General features: G+C 44.7%; 1 protein-coding gene across 2 annotated transcripts in view; it reads left to right on the top strand.

Moving 5' to 3' along the window:
• LOC115150385 (lysyl oxidase homolog 2A-like) overlaps positions 1 to 13,545 on the top strand; it is a 67,870-nt gene that overhangs the window by 49,233 nt on the left and 5,092 nt on the right. The window contains exons 7-12 of one of the 2 annotated variants that reach the window (XM_029693623.1): positions 2,265 to 2,416; positions 4,114 to 4,281; positions 9,843 to 10,008; positions 11,288 to 11,528; positions 11,842 to 11,957; positions 12,294 to 12,430. In XM_029693623.1, the coding sequence (XP_029549483.1) occupies positions 2,265 to 2,416; positions 4,114 to 4,281; positions 9,843 to 10,008; positions 11,288 to 11,528; positions 11,842 to 11,957; positions 12,294 to 12,430 (980 nt within the window). Of the gene's footprint in view, positions 1 to 2,264; positions 2,417 to 4,113; positions 4,282 to 7,701; positions 7,729 to 9,842; positions 10,009 to 11,287; positions 11,529 to 11,841; positions 11,958 to 12,293; positions 12,431 to 13,545 lie in introns of those variants that run through there. The other variant, XM_029693624.1, reaches the window with a different exon arrangement.

Here is a 13,545-nt window from a genome sequence, read left to right as displayed (position 1 = left end):
GTTCTGCCTGCGGCTATGGAACCCTGACCTGTTCACCGGACGTGCTACCTGTCCCAGACCTGCTGGAACCCTGACCTGTTCACCGGACGTGCTACCTGTCCCAGACCTGCTGTCCCATTCCTGCTGGAACCCTGACCTGTTCACCGGACGTGCTAGCTGTCCCAGACCTGCTGTTTTCAACTCTCTAGAGACCGCAGGAGCGGTAGAGATACTCTCAAAGATCGGCTATGAAAAAGCCAACTGACACTTACTCTTGAGCTGCTGACTTGTTGCACCCTCGACAACTACTATGATTATTATTATTTGACCATGCTGGTCATTTATGAACATTTGAACATCTTGGTCATGTGCTGTTATAATCTCCACCCGGCACAGCCAGAAGAGGACTGGCCACCCCTCATAGCCTGGTTCCTCTCTAGGTTTCTTCCTAGGTTTTGGCCTTTCTAGGAAGTTTTTCCTAGCCACCGTGCTTCTACACCTGCATTGCTTGCTGTTTGGGGTTTTAGGCTGGGTTTCTGTACAGCACTTTGAGATATCAGCTGATGTAAGAAGGGCTATATAAATAAATTTGATTTGATTTGAACTCCTTTGTAAGATAAATGTTTTAAAATGAAACATGTATGGAAACAGGTGAATTAACACTTCAGTTAGCAGGCTCAAGCAAGCTAAAACACACATGGTAGCAAAAACTAACTAGCAAAAATTGTTAACAAGTTAGAAATGATTTAAACACACTTTGCTGTAGGCTACTATTTACTAGTTAACAAAAAATCTTGTATGTCATATAAAATATAGTCACCCCACCCAGTATTGTAATCAAAACTTACCAGAAAGCATGTAGTCCTTGGCTCATACAGTGTAGTAGTGTGGGCTCAAAAGCATCTCATTAGTGTGCAAGATCTTGAGAATCAGCTGTACATGTGATGGAAGAGTGCACTGTACATGTGATGGAAGAATGTACTGTGCATGCAGAGGGTTGCAATTCCATTGAATTGGGGATGGTTTAACCAAAATATGCCACAATACCTAGAATTGCCTTATGTGTATCCCACAAAAAAGGTTAATTGTTATAAGCTAACTTTTTTGATGAATTTAAGCAAAATTCCCCAAATTCCTGGGCTTAACTTCCCATGAAAAATTTCAGGAAAAAGCCCGGAAATATTCCAGGAAAGTTTCCGACCTTTTGCAACCCTACTTAAGATACAGAAGTAAACTGCATTTTACACCTGCATTTTTAGCTGAAAGTAATTAATGTTAGCAGACAATATCAAGTAGGGATATCATGTAATTTCTCTGGATTCCAGAGCATGCAGAATCATAAGGCCAACTGGGTAGCCCTTTTCTTATTCACAAGTACTGTAATTCATTTGCCAGAATATGTTACATCTTGATCCCATAATATTGAAGGCAGTGCGATGTTACAGCTACAGTATCTTTAGACATACAGCCAGTAGCCACCCAAAATATGAAAATGATCAATCAAATCTCCAATAAAATTGTTCTGGCAAAGATGCCTCCATAGTAGTTTTCTAAACTGTATTTTATGTGGATAATATAATTGTAGGCCTAATCTGTTTTTGTCAGGCAAAACCGGAGAAAAGGAAGCAAGTGTTTTCTGGTCACTAATCTGGATATGCGCCCCCCCCTTTGCACACCAATGCTGATGACCAGTCATTGGTCAATAATCAAGACCCGTAACACATTTCGGAAGGCATGTTTCGGTTTAAATCATTCAGTTGTGCAATTGACTAGGTATCCCCTTTCCCTTCCCTTTCCCATACTGCGGCTACTCTCTCTGGCTTTGTGGAGAGTAATCCATGGAGACTCTGTGCCACAAAATGAGTGACAAAACATTACAAAACCTGGCCAGATAATGTCTAAGTCAAGTCCCAAGTCTTGAGGCTCCAAGTCTCAAGTTATTTTATTTAATATCAAGTTGAGTCTCATGTCATCACATTTGACAAGTCATGTGACTCGAGTCCACACCTCTGGAGAGAACAGTTCAATGTTCTCAAGTTCCCTCCTCGAATGGGTCAGAGTTGTCCTATAAGTGTGATTCTACCCCTGTTAGACATCATTGCCATGCATTTAAACATAGTGGGCTGGTTTCCCAGACACAGATTAAGCCAAGTCCTGAACTAAAAAGCTCTTTCTATGGAGAATCTCCATTCTGTCTGTCTCCTGGGGTATTGAAAGCATATTTAATTCTGTGATTGAGAGAGTGGGATGGAGCTGACTCCAGGTGTGTCTTCTCTCCTCCGTAGGAATGGGCCCAGTCCATATGAATGAGGTGGAGTGCTCTGGCTTTGAGAAGTCCCTCACAGAGTGTTACTTCAACAGAGATGCCCTGGGCTGCAGTCACGAGGAGGACGCTGCGGTTAGATGTAATGTTCCTGCCATGGGCTTCCAGAACAAAGTGAGTAGGCCTAGTAAATGCCCATCATTGGTATTACTCATATAGTACTTGTGTATTACTCATATATAACTTGTATATAAGTCTATTGCCAACTGTTGCCAAATGAAAATTAACAAATACACTGAACATTTGTTTGTCATCTGTGGATGTGCAAACTTTAGAGTTGTTGCGATTCCATCATTGATGCCAACTACACATTTTTGCCAAACTATTTTCATAATAGAAGAAATGCTTTCATGTTTTCTTGCTTCTAAAAATACTATAGGTAAAGCATTTCACAGCCAAAGAGAGAATTTATGACATATTTTCTGTTTTCTCAGTAGAACAGAATACTCAACACAGATGATGGAATATGCTACCTCTTTGAATCAAGTGTCTTTTTTGGCTCATAATAACCATCCAATCTGTGGCCTAGCAGGTGATCTAGTGCAGTTTTATTTTTACTGTTGTCCGCGGAGGTACTGCAGGGGGTCCGCAAATGTATTATTCTAGTATTTTTGAAAAATATCTTAGGGGATTTTATGTGAAAAAAAAAGTATTTCATGAATATTGCTAGCTATAATAGAATACCACCGTGGATAGTATTTTTATGTCTCTGCATCCAGTAAAAAGGACGTTCACAAGCCAATGCTAACTAGCGTTAGCGAAATGACTGGAAGTCTAAAGGAAGAGTTAGCATGGTAGCTGTTCTTGTTCATCCGACTCTGGGGAAGTAGATAAATGGCTTCATTGACAAAATCTCAAACGATCCGTTTAATATGGAGGAAGTTACAGTAATGGGAGCTAATTACATAATTCTTTCTGTATAGAAAATTCTTAGGCAGGCCGTCTAAGTGGTACATTTCAGGATGGAAAAACAGTTTCAGTGTCAATGTAAACAACTAAAACCAGATAGAAAGCATGCATAAAAGATATTGAACTATATTTCTTTTTAGATAATACCGTTTTTGAAAACGAATAATTAAATTAAAGCTAGACATTCAGGGAGAAAATCCCCCCCCCAAAAAACAGGCATTCAGGGCACATGCCCATTGATTTTGCTATATTTGAGCAGAGGAACACAGCGTTAGCCATGGCGAAATGCATAGAATTGCAGGAAATTTGCTTTAAAACTGCAAAATTATCTCTCAGCTCCATGCCAAACTGTGTAGAATTGCTAGATATTAGCTTCAAAACTGCAACAATTTATCTCAGCTCAATGGGGAAATGTGTAGAATTGCCGAAAATGTGCTTTACGACAGCAATATTTTCTCTACACCGCCAAGATATCTTTCTAGCTAATAGACTATGTTAGAGTTTACACTTCCTCTCTCAATGAACTGTGGGGAGGTCAAAATAATGAAACTGTCTACCAAGTCTATTCATTTTAAAATGTTGATTACTTCTACTTGCCATTATTATTCAGCTGATGATAAGGCAAGACGTGATTTTAAATTGTTTTGCTAACAAATGATGAAGGCTCCTTTGTCACTGGTTTGCCTGTGCGGGAGTCCCTGGGCTAGACCCCTGGTATAGTGGTCTAAGCCGCTGCCCCTAGAACACATAAGCATGGGTTCCAATCCGGCCCACTGCTACCTCAACACACTTTCTCCTCCTGTCTTTCCTCTCTATCTCTGGCGTGTGAAATAAACCCAAAACATATGAGCAGAATGGGACTGCCTTTATAAACATCTAATCTCTCCTTTACTGTGTTGCAGCTGCGTCTGAGCGGTGGGCGGAACCCGTTTGAGGGGCGTGTGGAGGTGCTGGTGGAGAAGAATGACTCGCTGGTGTGGGGCACAGTGTGCAGTGATAGCTGGGGCACCATGGAGGCCACGGTCGTGTGCAGGCAGCTGGGCCTTGGGTTCGCCAGCAATGCCTTCCAGGTGCGTTTACACACATCAAACACTCATCCCATTGGCTGGACAGCCAGATGATCAAAAGCCTAACATTCTTTGACAAACGGTCAATTTCATCTCAGATTTTTTTTATGATTATTTCTAAATCCTGTACAGTAAAACTATTACCATTGTGTTTCTGTGTAAATATCGACAACATGTAATAATATTAAGGGTCAATTATACCTTTTGTGTTATTGGAACTCACAGATAAGTATAGGTTTTTACCCCAGTGTTATTTGTGTGGATGTTGGGGAAATAGTCACGTCTAGCACTGGTGCTATTACTTCATAAAACTACCTAATTTGGTCCTACTGTGTTTCAAGTTGGCCTCAGTTATATACATCAGAGCCATATAATCACCTCCAGTAAACTTCATATATCCATATGGGTCTGATATACTTAGCTGTAAACAGCTGGAGATGGTCACTAAAGGAAACTAGGAAAGTAAAAGGGTCTCTGACCTTAGAGTTTATAATCTCCACACTGACAGAGGGGATGGAGTGAGGAGAGGCTACAGGTTAGCCTGGGTACCATAAACATTCACATGTACAGGCCTGTGGCGTATGTGAACAGTATACACTTGGTGGTGGGGAGTCCGTTCCCACTCTTTGAAGTTTCATTGGCCCATCACCATCAGCACTCTCTATATAGGCTAGATACACTTTTCTGCTGGCGTACCAGACCTATTAGTGTTGTTATTTTGATTATTTGTGTTGTTTAAAAGGTTATACAAGAGCTATCTTTAGTCCCACGGTGTGTGATACACCACCTCTATGTGCATTCTTTATACATTTATTTCTTCTTGGGGTTCGGACGAGTCTACTGTTTGAGAGTCTGTCATCATTAAATCATTTGTAGTGTATTAACATGTGCTGAATGCCACTGGCAGTGGTGCTATAAGTCTGGAAAGTATTTATGAATCATGGAAGAACTGGGTTAATGGGAGGGAGAGTTTAATGAGTGGAAATTGGACTGGGCTGATAGAGCTCAGAGTAATTGTGTGATTAAGTGCGACTTCGATTATTGTGAACTAATCCGCCTCTTAATGGCAGTCTACATAACATTTCCATGATGTGTTTGGGGATGCTTTAAATGTACTAGAAAGCACACACACACGTGCACAGACACACAAAGACAAACAAACAGACAGACACAGAGAAAGACACACTTTATTTGTATTTCTCCTGTGTTTTTGTTCTACCTTATGTTATTTGTAGTGCTACATTGATATTGATTACTGCATTGTTGGGTTTGGAGCTTGCAAGAAAGGCATTTCACTGTACTTGTGCACGTGACATTACAACTCAAAACCTTCCTGCAGAGATCCAGTAATGTTATGTTAACAGAGAGGTTAGTCTGTTACAAAAGCCTGGTGGAGAGTAGAGCAGAGACGGAAGCAGCAGAGCCTGTCCCGTGGAGAGTAGAGCAGAGACGGAAGCAGCAGAGCCTGTCCCGTGGAGAGTAGAGCAGAGACGGAAGCAGCAGAGCCTGTCCCGTGGAGAGTAGAGCAGAGACAGAAGCAGCAGAGCCTGTCCCGTGGAGAGTAGAGCAGAGACGGAAGCAGCAGAGCCTGTCCCGTGGAGAGTAGAGCAGAGACAGAAGCAGCAGAGCCTGTCCCGTGGAGAGTAGAGCAGAGACAGAAGCAGCAGAGCCTGTCCCGTGGAGAGTAGAGCAGAGACAGAAGCAGCAGAGCCTGTCCCGTGGAGAGTAGAGCAGAGACGGAAGCAGCAGAGCCTGTCCCGTGGAGAGTAGAGCAGAGACGGAAGCAGCAGAGCCTGTCCCGTGGAGAGTAGAGCAGAGACGGAAGCAGCAGAGCCTGTCCCAGATGGTGGAGCAGCAGCAGCAGATTAGAGAACAGTCCATCACACACAGCCTCCTGGCAGCCTGCTCTGGTTCCTCTTTCCTGACTTACTGCTCCTCTGGTTCCTCTTTCCTGACTTACTGCTCCTCTGGTTCCTCTTTCCTGACTTACTGCTCCTCTGGTTCCTCTTTCCTGACTTACTGCTCCTCTGGTTCCTCTTTCCTGACTTACTGCTCCTCTGGTTCCTCTTTCCTGACTTACTGCTCCTCTGGTTCCTCTTTCCTGACTTACTGCTCTGGTGCTTCTTTCCTGACTTACTGCTCTGGTGCTTCTTTCCTGACTTACTGCTCTGGTGCTTCTTTCCTGACTTACTGCTCTGGTGCTTCTTTCTTGATTTACTGCTCTGCGCTCTAAGGTAGCATCCCAAATGGCACCCTATTCCCTATATAATGCCCTATGGGCCCTGGTCAAAAGTAGTGGACTATAAAGGGAATAGGGTGCTATTTGCGACGACTAAGTGTTTCTGAAGGCAGCCGAACAGACGGAAAAGATGATACCAAAGTCTAAAACTCCATTCCATAGAACCCCCCCTGCATCCCCCCAAACCACCCTCCTCATCCCACCCACCCCTACTCCTTTTCTATTGGAGATCCCAGGAAGAATGAGTTTTACAGGAGTATTCTCTTGACTTTGGGATTCGATATAGATACATACAGATGATACAGTATAAAGAGGCTGAGTCAGATCCGTGAGGACAGATGTAATACATTACTCACTCATTGTGACTCACCCACTCTCTTTCTTTCTCTATAAATATGGTTGGGTTTTACAGCAAAATACATTACATAGCAACATTTAACTTAAGATGTAGAGATTGTTTCTTTAAGGATCTTGCTACTTGCTTTATAAAGCCTCATCATCAGAAACATGAAATCTAGAAAACATCCACCAGAGAAAAAGAGGCCTAACCAATATGCTATTCACTTCCTCAATGACATCTTGTCTATCTTCTCAAGGAGTCTCCTCCCTCTGCCCGGTCTCCCTACGGCCCTACAGACTGTGGAGGCCTTGTTTACACACGTCTTCTGGCACTACGAGGTGCCTGAGGACATAGTGTCTGATCGGGGTCCCCAGTTCACTTCGAGGGTCTGGAGGGCGTTCATGGAACGTCTGGGGGTCTCGATCAGCCTTACCTCAGGTTTTCACCCCGAGAGTAACGGGCAGGTGGAGAGAGTTAACCAGGATGTGGGTAGGTTTTTTGAGGTCTTATTGCCAGGACCGGCCGGGGGAGAGGGCAGAGATGGCCCAGAACTCGCTCCGCCACTCCTCCACTAACCTTTCCCCCTTCCAGTGCGTACTGGCGTATCAGCCGGTTCTGGCTCCTTGGCATCAGAGTCAGACTGAGGCTCCTGCGGTGGACGACTGGTTTCGGCGCGCGGAGGAGACATGGGACGCCGCTCATGTTCACCTTCAGCGCGCCGTGCAGTGCCAGAAAGCCAGCGTGGACCGTCACAGCAGTGAGGCCCCGCCGGGTCTGGCTCTCGACCCGAAACGTGCCCCTCCGCCTGCCCTGCCGGAAGCTGGGTCCGCGGTTTGTGCGGCCATTTAAAGTCCTGAGGAGACTGAACGAGGTGAGTTACAGGTTACAGCTTCCCCCCGATTACCGTATTAACTCCTCGTTCCATGTGTCTCTCCTCGGGCCGTTGGTGGCTGGCCCGCTCCAGGAGTCTGAGGTGCGGGAGGTTCCTCCACCCCCTCTGGACATCGAGGGGGCCCCGGCGTACTCCGTTCGATCCATACTGGATTCGAGATGTCGGGCGAGGGGCCTTCAGTACCTCGTGGACTGGGAGGGGTACGGTCCGGAGGAGAGATGCTGGGTTCCGGTGGAGGACGTGTTGGACCCTTCAATGCTACGGGAGTTCCACCGTCTCCGTCCGGATCGCCCTGCACCTTGCACTCCGGGTCGTCCCCGAGGCCGGTGTCGGCGCGCTTCTGGAGCCGCGCGTCAAGGGGGGGGTACTGTCACAACTTCCACCGAAGTCGTTTCCTCTCCTTGTTCGGGCGGCATTCGGCGGTCGGCGTCACCGGTCGTCAATCAACTTTTCATTTTCCATTTGTTTTGTCTTGTTTTCCTTCACCCCTGGTTTCCATTTCCCTCATTATTTGTTGTGTATTTAACCCTCTGTTCTCCCCATGTCTTTGTGTGGGGTTGTTTTTTGTAAGTGCTTGTGCACTTGTTTACTGGTGCACGTCAGGTTTTTGTACCAATATTCTGTTGTATTTTTATGCTGTTGGTTTTTGGATTAAACTGCTCCGGCTACTACCTAGTTCTGCTCTCCTGCATCTGACTTGCCCGCCACCAGTTACGCATCCCTTTACAATGGCTTCTGTTTGGGATATGTACGTACAGTCACTGTGGGGACGACGTCGTTGATGCACTTATTGATTAAGCCGATGACTGAAGTGGTATACTCCTCAATGCCATTGGATGAATCCCGGAACATATTCCAGTCTGTGCTAGCAAAACAGTCCTGTAGCGTAGCATCCGCAATTTAGTTTTAGCTTGAAAGCAGGAATCAGGAGGATAGAATTATGGTCAGATTTGCCAAATGGAGGGTGGGGGAGAGCTTTGTATGCATCTCTGTGTGTGGAGTAAAGGTGGTCTAGAGTTTTTTTTCCTCTGGTTGCTCATGTGACATCCTGGTAAAAATTTGGTAAAACTGATTTAAGTTTGCCTGCATTAAAGTCCCCGGCCATTAGGAGTGCCGCTTCTGGGTGAGCATTTTCTTGTTTGCTTATGGCCTTATAGAGTTGGTTGAGTGTGGTCTTAGTGCCAGCATCGGTCTGTGGTGGTAAATAGATGGCTACGAATAATGGTAGATAGTGTGGTCTACAGCTTATCATAAGGTACTCTACCTCAGGTGAGCAATACTTCGAGACATCTTTAATATTAGACATTACGCACCAGCTGTTATTGACAAAAAGACACACACCCCCACCCCTCGTCTTACCAGACGTAGCTTCTCTGTTCTGCCGGTGCATGGAAAATTTCACCAGCTCTATATTATCCGTGTCGTCATTCAGCCACGACTCGGTGAAACATTAGATATTATAGTTCTTAATGTCCCGTTGGTAGGATAATCGCAATCGTAGGTCATTCATTTTATTTTCCAATGATTGCAAGTAGAATGGATGGCAGTGGGAGTTTACTCGCTCACCTACGAATTCTCAGAAGGCAGCCCGATCTGTGTCCTCTTTTCCGCCGTCTTTTCTTCACGCAAATGACGGGGATCTGGGCCTGTTCCCGGGAGAGCATTATATCCTTCTCGTCAGACTTGTTCAAGAAAAAAGCTTCTTCTAGTTCGTGGTGATGTTCTTAGGTCCAAAAGTTATTTTCTGTCATAAGAGACGGTAGCAGCAACATTATGTACAAAATAAGTGAAAAAACAAGTTACGAACAACACAAAAAAACTAACAAAATAGCACAATTGGTTAGGGGCATGTAAAACGTCAGACATCCTCTTCGGCGCCATCTTAACCAGCAACCATTCAGATACTGCGCTCTAACCGCTAGGCTACCTGCCGCCCTATAGCTATGCAGGTCCATGACTTGAAGGGATGGAAATGTAGATAGGGAAACCTCTTGTTGTAAAATGACTTACAGTTTCCCCTCTTGAGTTTAGAGAATGGAAGCTGGGCCTATGTTTGATGAGTTTGCCTGTGTGGTGTTATTTCTCCCTACCAGGAGACGTGGTACTGGCCGGGAGACGTGAGGGCTGATGACGTGGTGATGAGCGGGGTCAGGTGCTCAGGGACGGAGATGACCTTGGCCCAATGCCTCCATCACGGGAAACACCTCCACTGCCCTCGAGGGGGAGGTCGCTTCGCTGCTGGAGTATCCTGCTCCGAGTGTAAGTCACTGATGATAACTACTGTCTGTAATTAAGGTCTAGATTCAATCAGATCAAGAGTTAACCGGCGATGGCAGACACCCGCACAACGGATGTTTTGGCGGTGTCTGAGGTAGAACCGCGTTGGAGCCGTAAAATTGGTGAGAAGTTGCTCTTGTGATCATTGTCACGAAGTCACACCCACCCCACTCACGTTAGAAGTTCAGAACAAGAAAGTGTAGGCTATATAGAAATAATGACTCTAAAATGTAAAATCATTCAACAAAATAATGAGGGTTTCTATCAGCCTAATCAAGGTGTAGATTACATCTCACATTCCAGTGTTCCAACTTGTAAACAAGGCTGCATGGGATTTCTGTTAATGCAACTCCATGCAGCAAATGGCAATGTCCACTTTTGGTATAATGCCCGGAGTCACTTATGGATTTGGCAGTTCTACCTCCGACACGTCAAAACAACCACTATGCGGATGTCGACAAAAGCAGATCTGATTGAATAGAGCCCTAAGACCCTGAAAACTCTTGACCAACCCTCAACCCTAATACTCAAGGCGCCACTGCAGGCACACAACACATACAACCTCTGCAATCGTTAGATGATTAGTAGTGATGAACAATCAAATCACCATTCCACATCACTGTGTGTCGTGCCTAAGAACAGCCCTTAGCCGTGGTATATACCACACCCCCTCAGGCCTTATAACTTAAATATATTCCACTCATTATCTGAATTTCATTGATAGACTAAGCTGATGAATTTCAAGCAGAGACAGGCTATAGTGTATCAGTTGACTAGTCACGTAGAAAAGGTGATCTTGTACAATGTTGCATGGGGCAGAATGGCATACAACACTGTGCTACGTTTTTACACTAGCCAACAACTTGACAATATCCCTATTTCTGATGATTTATCCTACTTATGTACTGTATAAGGATAATGAATCCTTAAGACTGACATGTTTCTCAACATGCTCACAACCTGACATTGAATACAAATGTGTATCTTGTATTTTTTGCTATTAGATTAAATGGTAGTTAAAATGACTAAATGGTGTATTAGTGACTACCTTAAACGTTCTCATTGTATTTCATGATAAACTTTTTTAGATTTTTCATGAATTACTCCGGGGTGAAAGATGTGTGAAACCCCAATGAATGAACAATTAAATGTTCTTAAGATAAGGGAATTACAAGTGTTATCAATTATATACCACTTACATCTGAACAATGTACCAAAGTGATTGAAAAAAAATAATAACCTCTCCTGCCCTGGCATGCAGCGGCCCCTGACTTGGTTCTCAACGCTCAGGTGGTGGAACACACCACATACCTGGAGGACCGGCCAATGTACATACTGCAGTGTGCCAACGAGGAGCACTGTCTGTCCAGCAGCGCTGCCACCGCCACACCCTCCTCCTACCGTCGTCTGATGCGCTTCTCCTCCCAAATCCACAACAACGGACAGTCCGACTTCCGCCCCAGGGCTGCACACAACTCCTGGGTCTGGCACGACTGCCACAGGTAAAGTGGAGGATGAATTCTTTGGTCCTTCAGTTTAGTAATTTAGTTAAGTAGTGGAAGCTATGATAAAGGGGGCTGGACAATAGCATGCAAACAAGCATCATGAGCAGGAACTCTTTGTGAGTGTTACATGAGTTGAGAACAATCACAGTGCTGGAATAAAAGTCCTCTGGAGGATGTCATTTTCGCAGTCTTTTGAGATCATACATTTGTGGTCATCTTGAGGCAGTGCCTGCTGTGGTTGTACAGAGGCTGGTTATGATGATGAGGGTGGTGATGATGAACATGATTGACTGTCTATCTCCCGGTCCAGACACTACCACAGCATGGAGGTGTTCACCCACTATGACCTGCTGAGCCTCAATGGCACCAAGGTAGCAGAGGGACACAAGGCCAGTTTCTGTCTGGAAGACACCCAATGTGAAGAGGGTAAAGAGCTTTAATGTGAAAGGGGTAAAAAAGGCTTTGTGTAAAACAAATTATTAATTTCACGACAAACCTCGAATACGTTCCTGATTCTCTGCTCTAACACTTTTCACTGTTGTCTCCGACCTACAATAACACTTCACTGTGTTACTGTAGGTCGGAGACAAGTGTGAAGTGTTAGATCGGAGACAGTAGTGAAGAGTGTTGCTGTAGGTTGGAGACAAGTGTGAAGGGTGTTAGATCGGAGACAACAGTGAAGAGTGTTACTGTAGGCCGATCTAACGCTATTCACTGTTCTCTCCGATCTAACACTCTTCACTGTTGTCTCTGGCCGGGCAGGTATTGAGAAGAGGTACGAGTGTGCTAACTTCGGGCAGCAGGGCATCACTGTTAGCTGCTGGGATACGTACAGACACGACATCGACTGTCAGTGGATAGACGTGACAGACGTCGTGCCAGGAGACTTCATCTTCCAGGTGAGAATCTTAATTGATTTTTTTATTCTTTCAAAACTTTTGTTTCCCCCCATCCCCCACAGTTTTCATTTAAAATAACAATTATATTACAATAGGCATGTGATTCTATACATCCAAATATGAAATAGGAGCAAGGTGCTTGTCTTACATGAGAATTTTATAATAAACTGGGAGTAGTTACAGTTCTTCTAATCACTTCTGGTTCCATGGGGATAACAGGAGTCAATTCATTTCAATGGAATTCACATTTAATCATTCAGCTTGTCACTTTCCCAGCATTTTAATATTGTTACAATTTCACTAATAGTTGCTGCCAACACAGATGGCTATTTTTTTATTAGCGAGAGTATCTGGGTTATCTGATGACATCATAAATAAACTGTCTTTCAAATATAATTCTTAAAAATCCAAATAACTTCACAGATCTTCATCATAAAGGGTTTAAACACTGTTTCCCATGCTTCTTCAATGAACCACAAACAATTAATGAACATGCACCTGTGGAACGGTCGTTAAGACACGAACAGCTTACAGACGGTGGGCAATTAAGGTCACAGTTATGAAAACTTAGGACACTAAAGAGGCCTTTCTACTGACTCTGAAAAACACCAAAAGAAAGGTGCCCAGGGTCCCTGCTCATCTGCGTGAACGTGCCTTAGGCATGCTGCAAGGAGGCATGAGGACTGCAGATGTGGCCAGGGCAATAAATTGCAATGTCCGTACTGTGAGACGCCTAAGACAGCGCTACAGGGAGACAGAACGGACAGCTGATCGTCCTCGCAGTGGCAGACCACATGTAACAACACCTGCACAGGATCAGTACATCTGAACATCACACCTGCGGGACAAGTACAGCATGACAACAACAACTGCCCGAGTTACACCAGGAACGCATAATCCCTCCATCAGTGCTCAGACTGTCTGCAATAGACTGAGAGAGGCTGGACTGAGGGCTTGTAGGCCTGATGTAAGGCAGGTCCTCACCAGACATCACCGGCAACAACATCGCCTATGGGCACAAACCCACCGTTACTGGACCAGACAGGACTGGCAATAAGTGCACTTCATTGACGAGTCGCGGTTTTGTCTCACCAGGGGTGATGGTCAGATTCGCC

This window comes from Salmo trutta, chromosome 16 (assembly GCF_901001165.1).
Source record: "Salmo trutta chromosome 16, fSalTru1.1, whole genome shotgun sequence".
NCBI classification, from domain to species: Eukaryota; Metazoa; Chordata; class Actinopteri; order Salmoniformes; family Salmonidae; genus Salmo; species Salmo trutta.
Note: the sequence above shows the minus strand (reverse complement) of the source record. Positions and strands in the feature narration are given on the sequence as shown.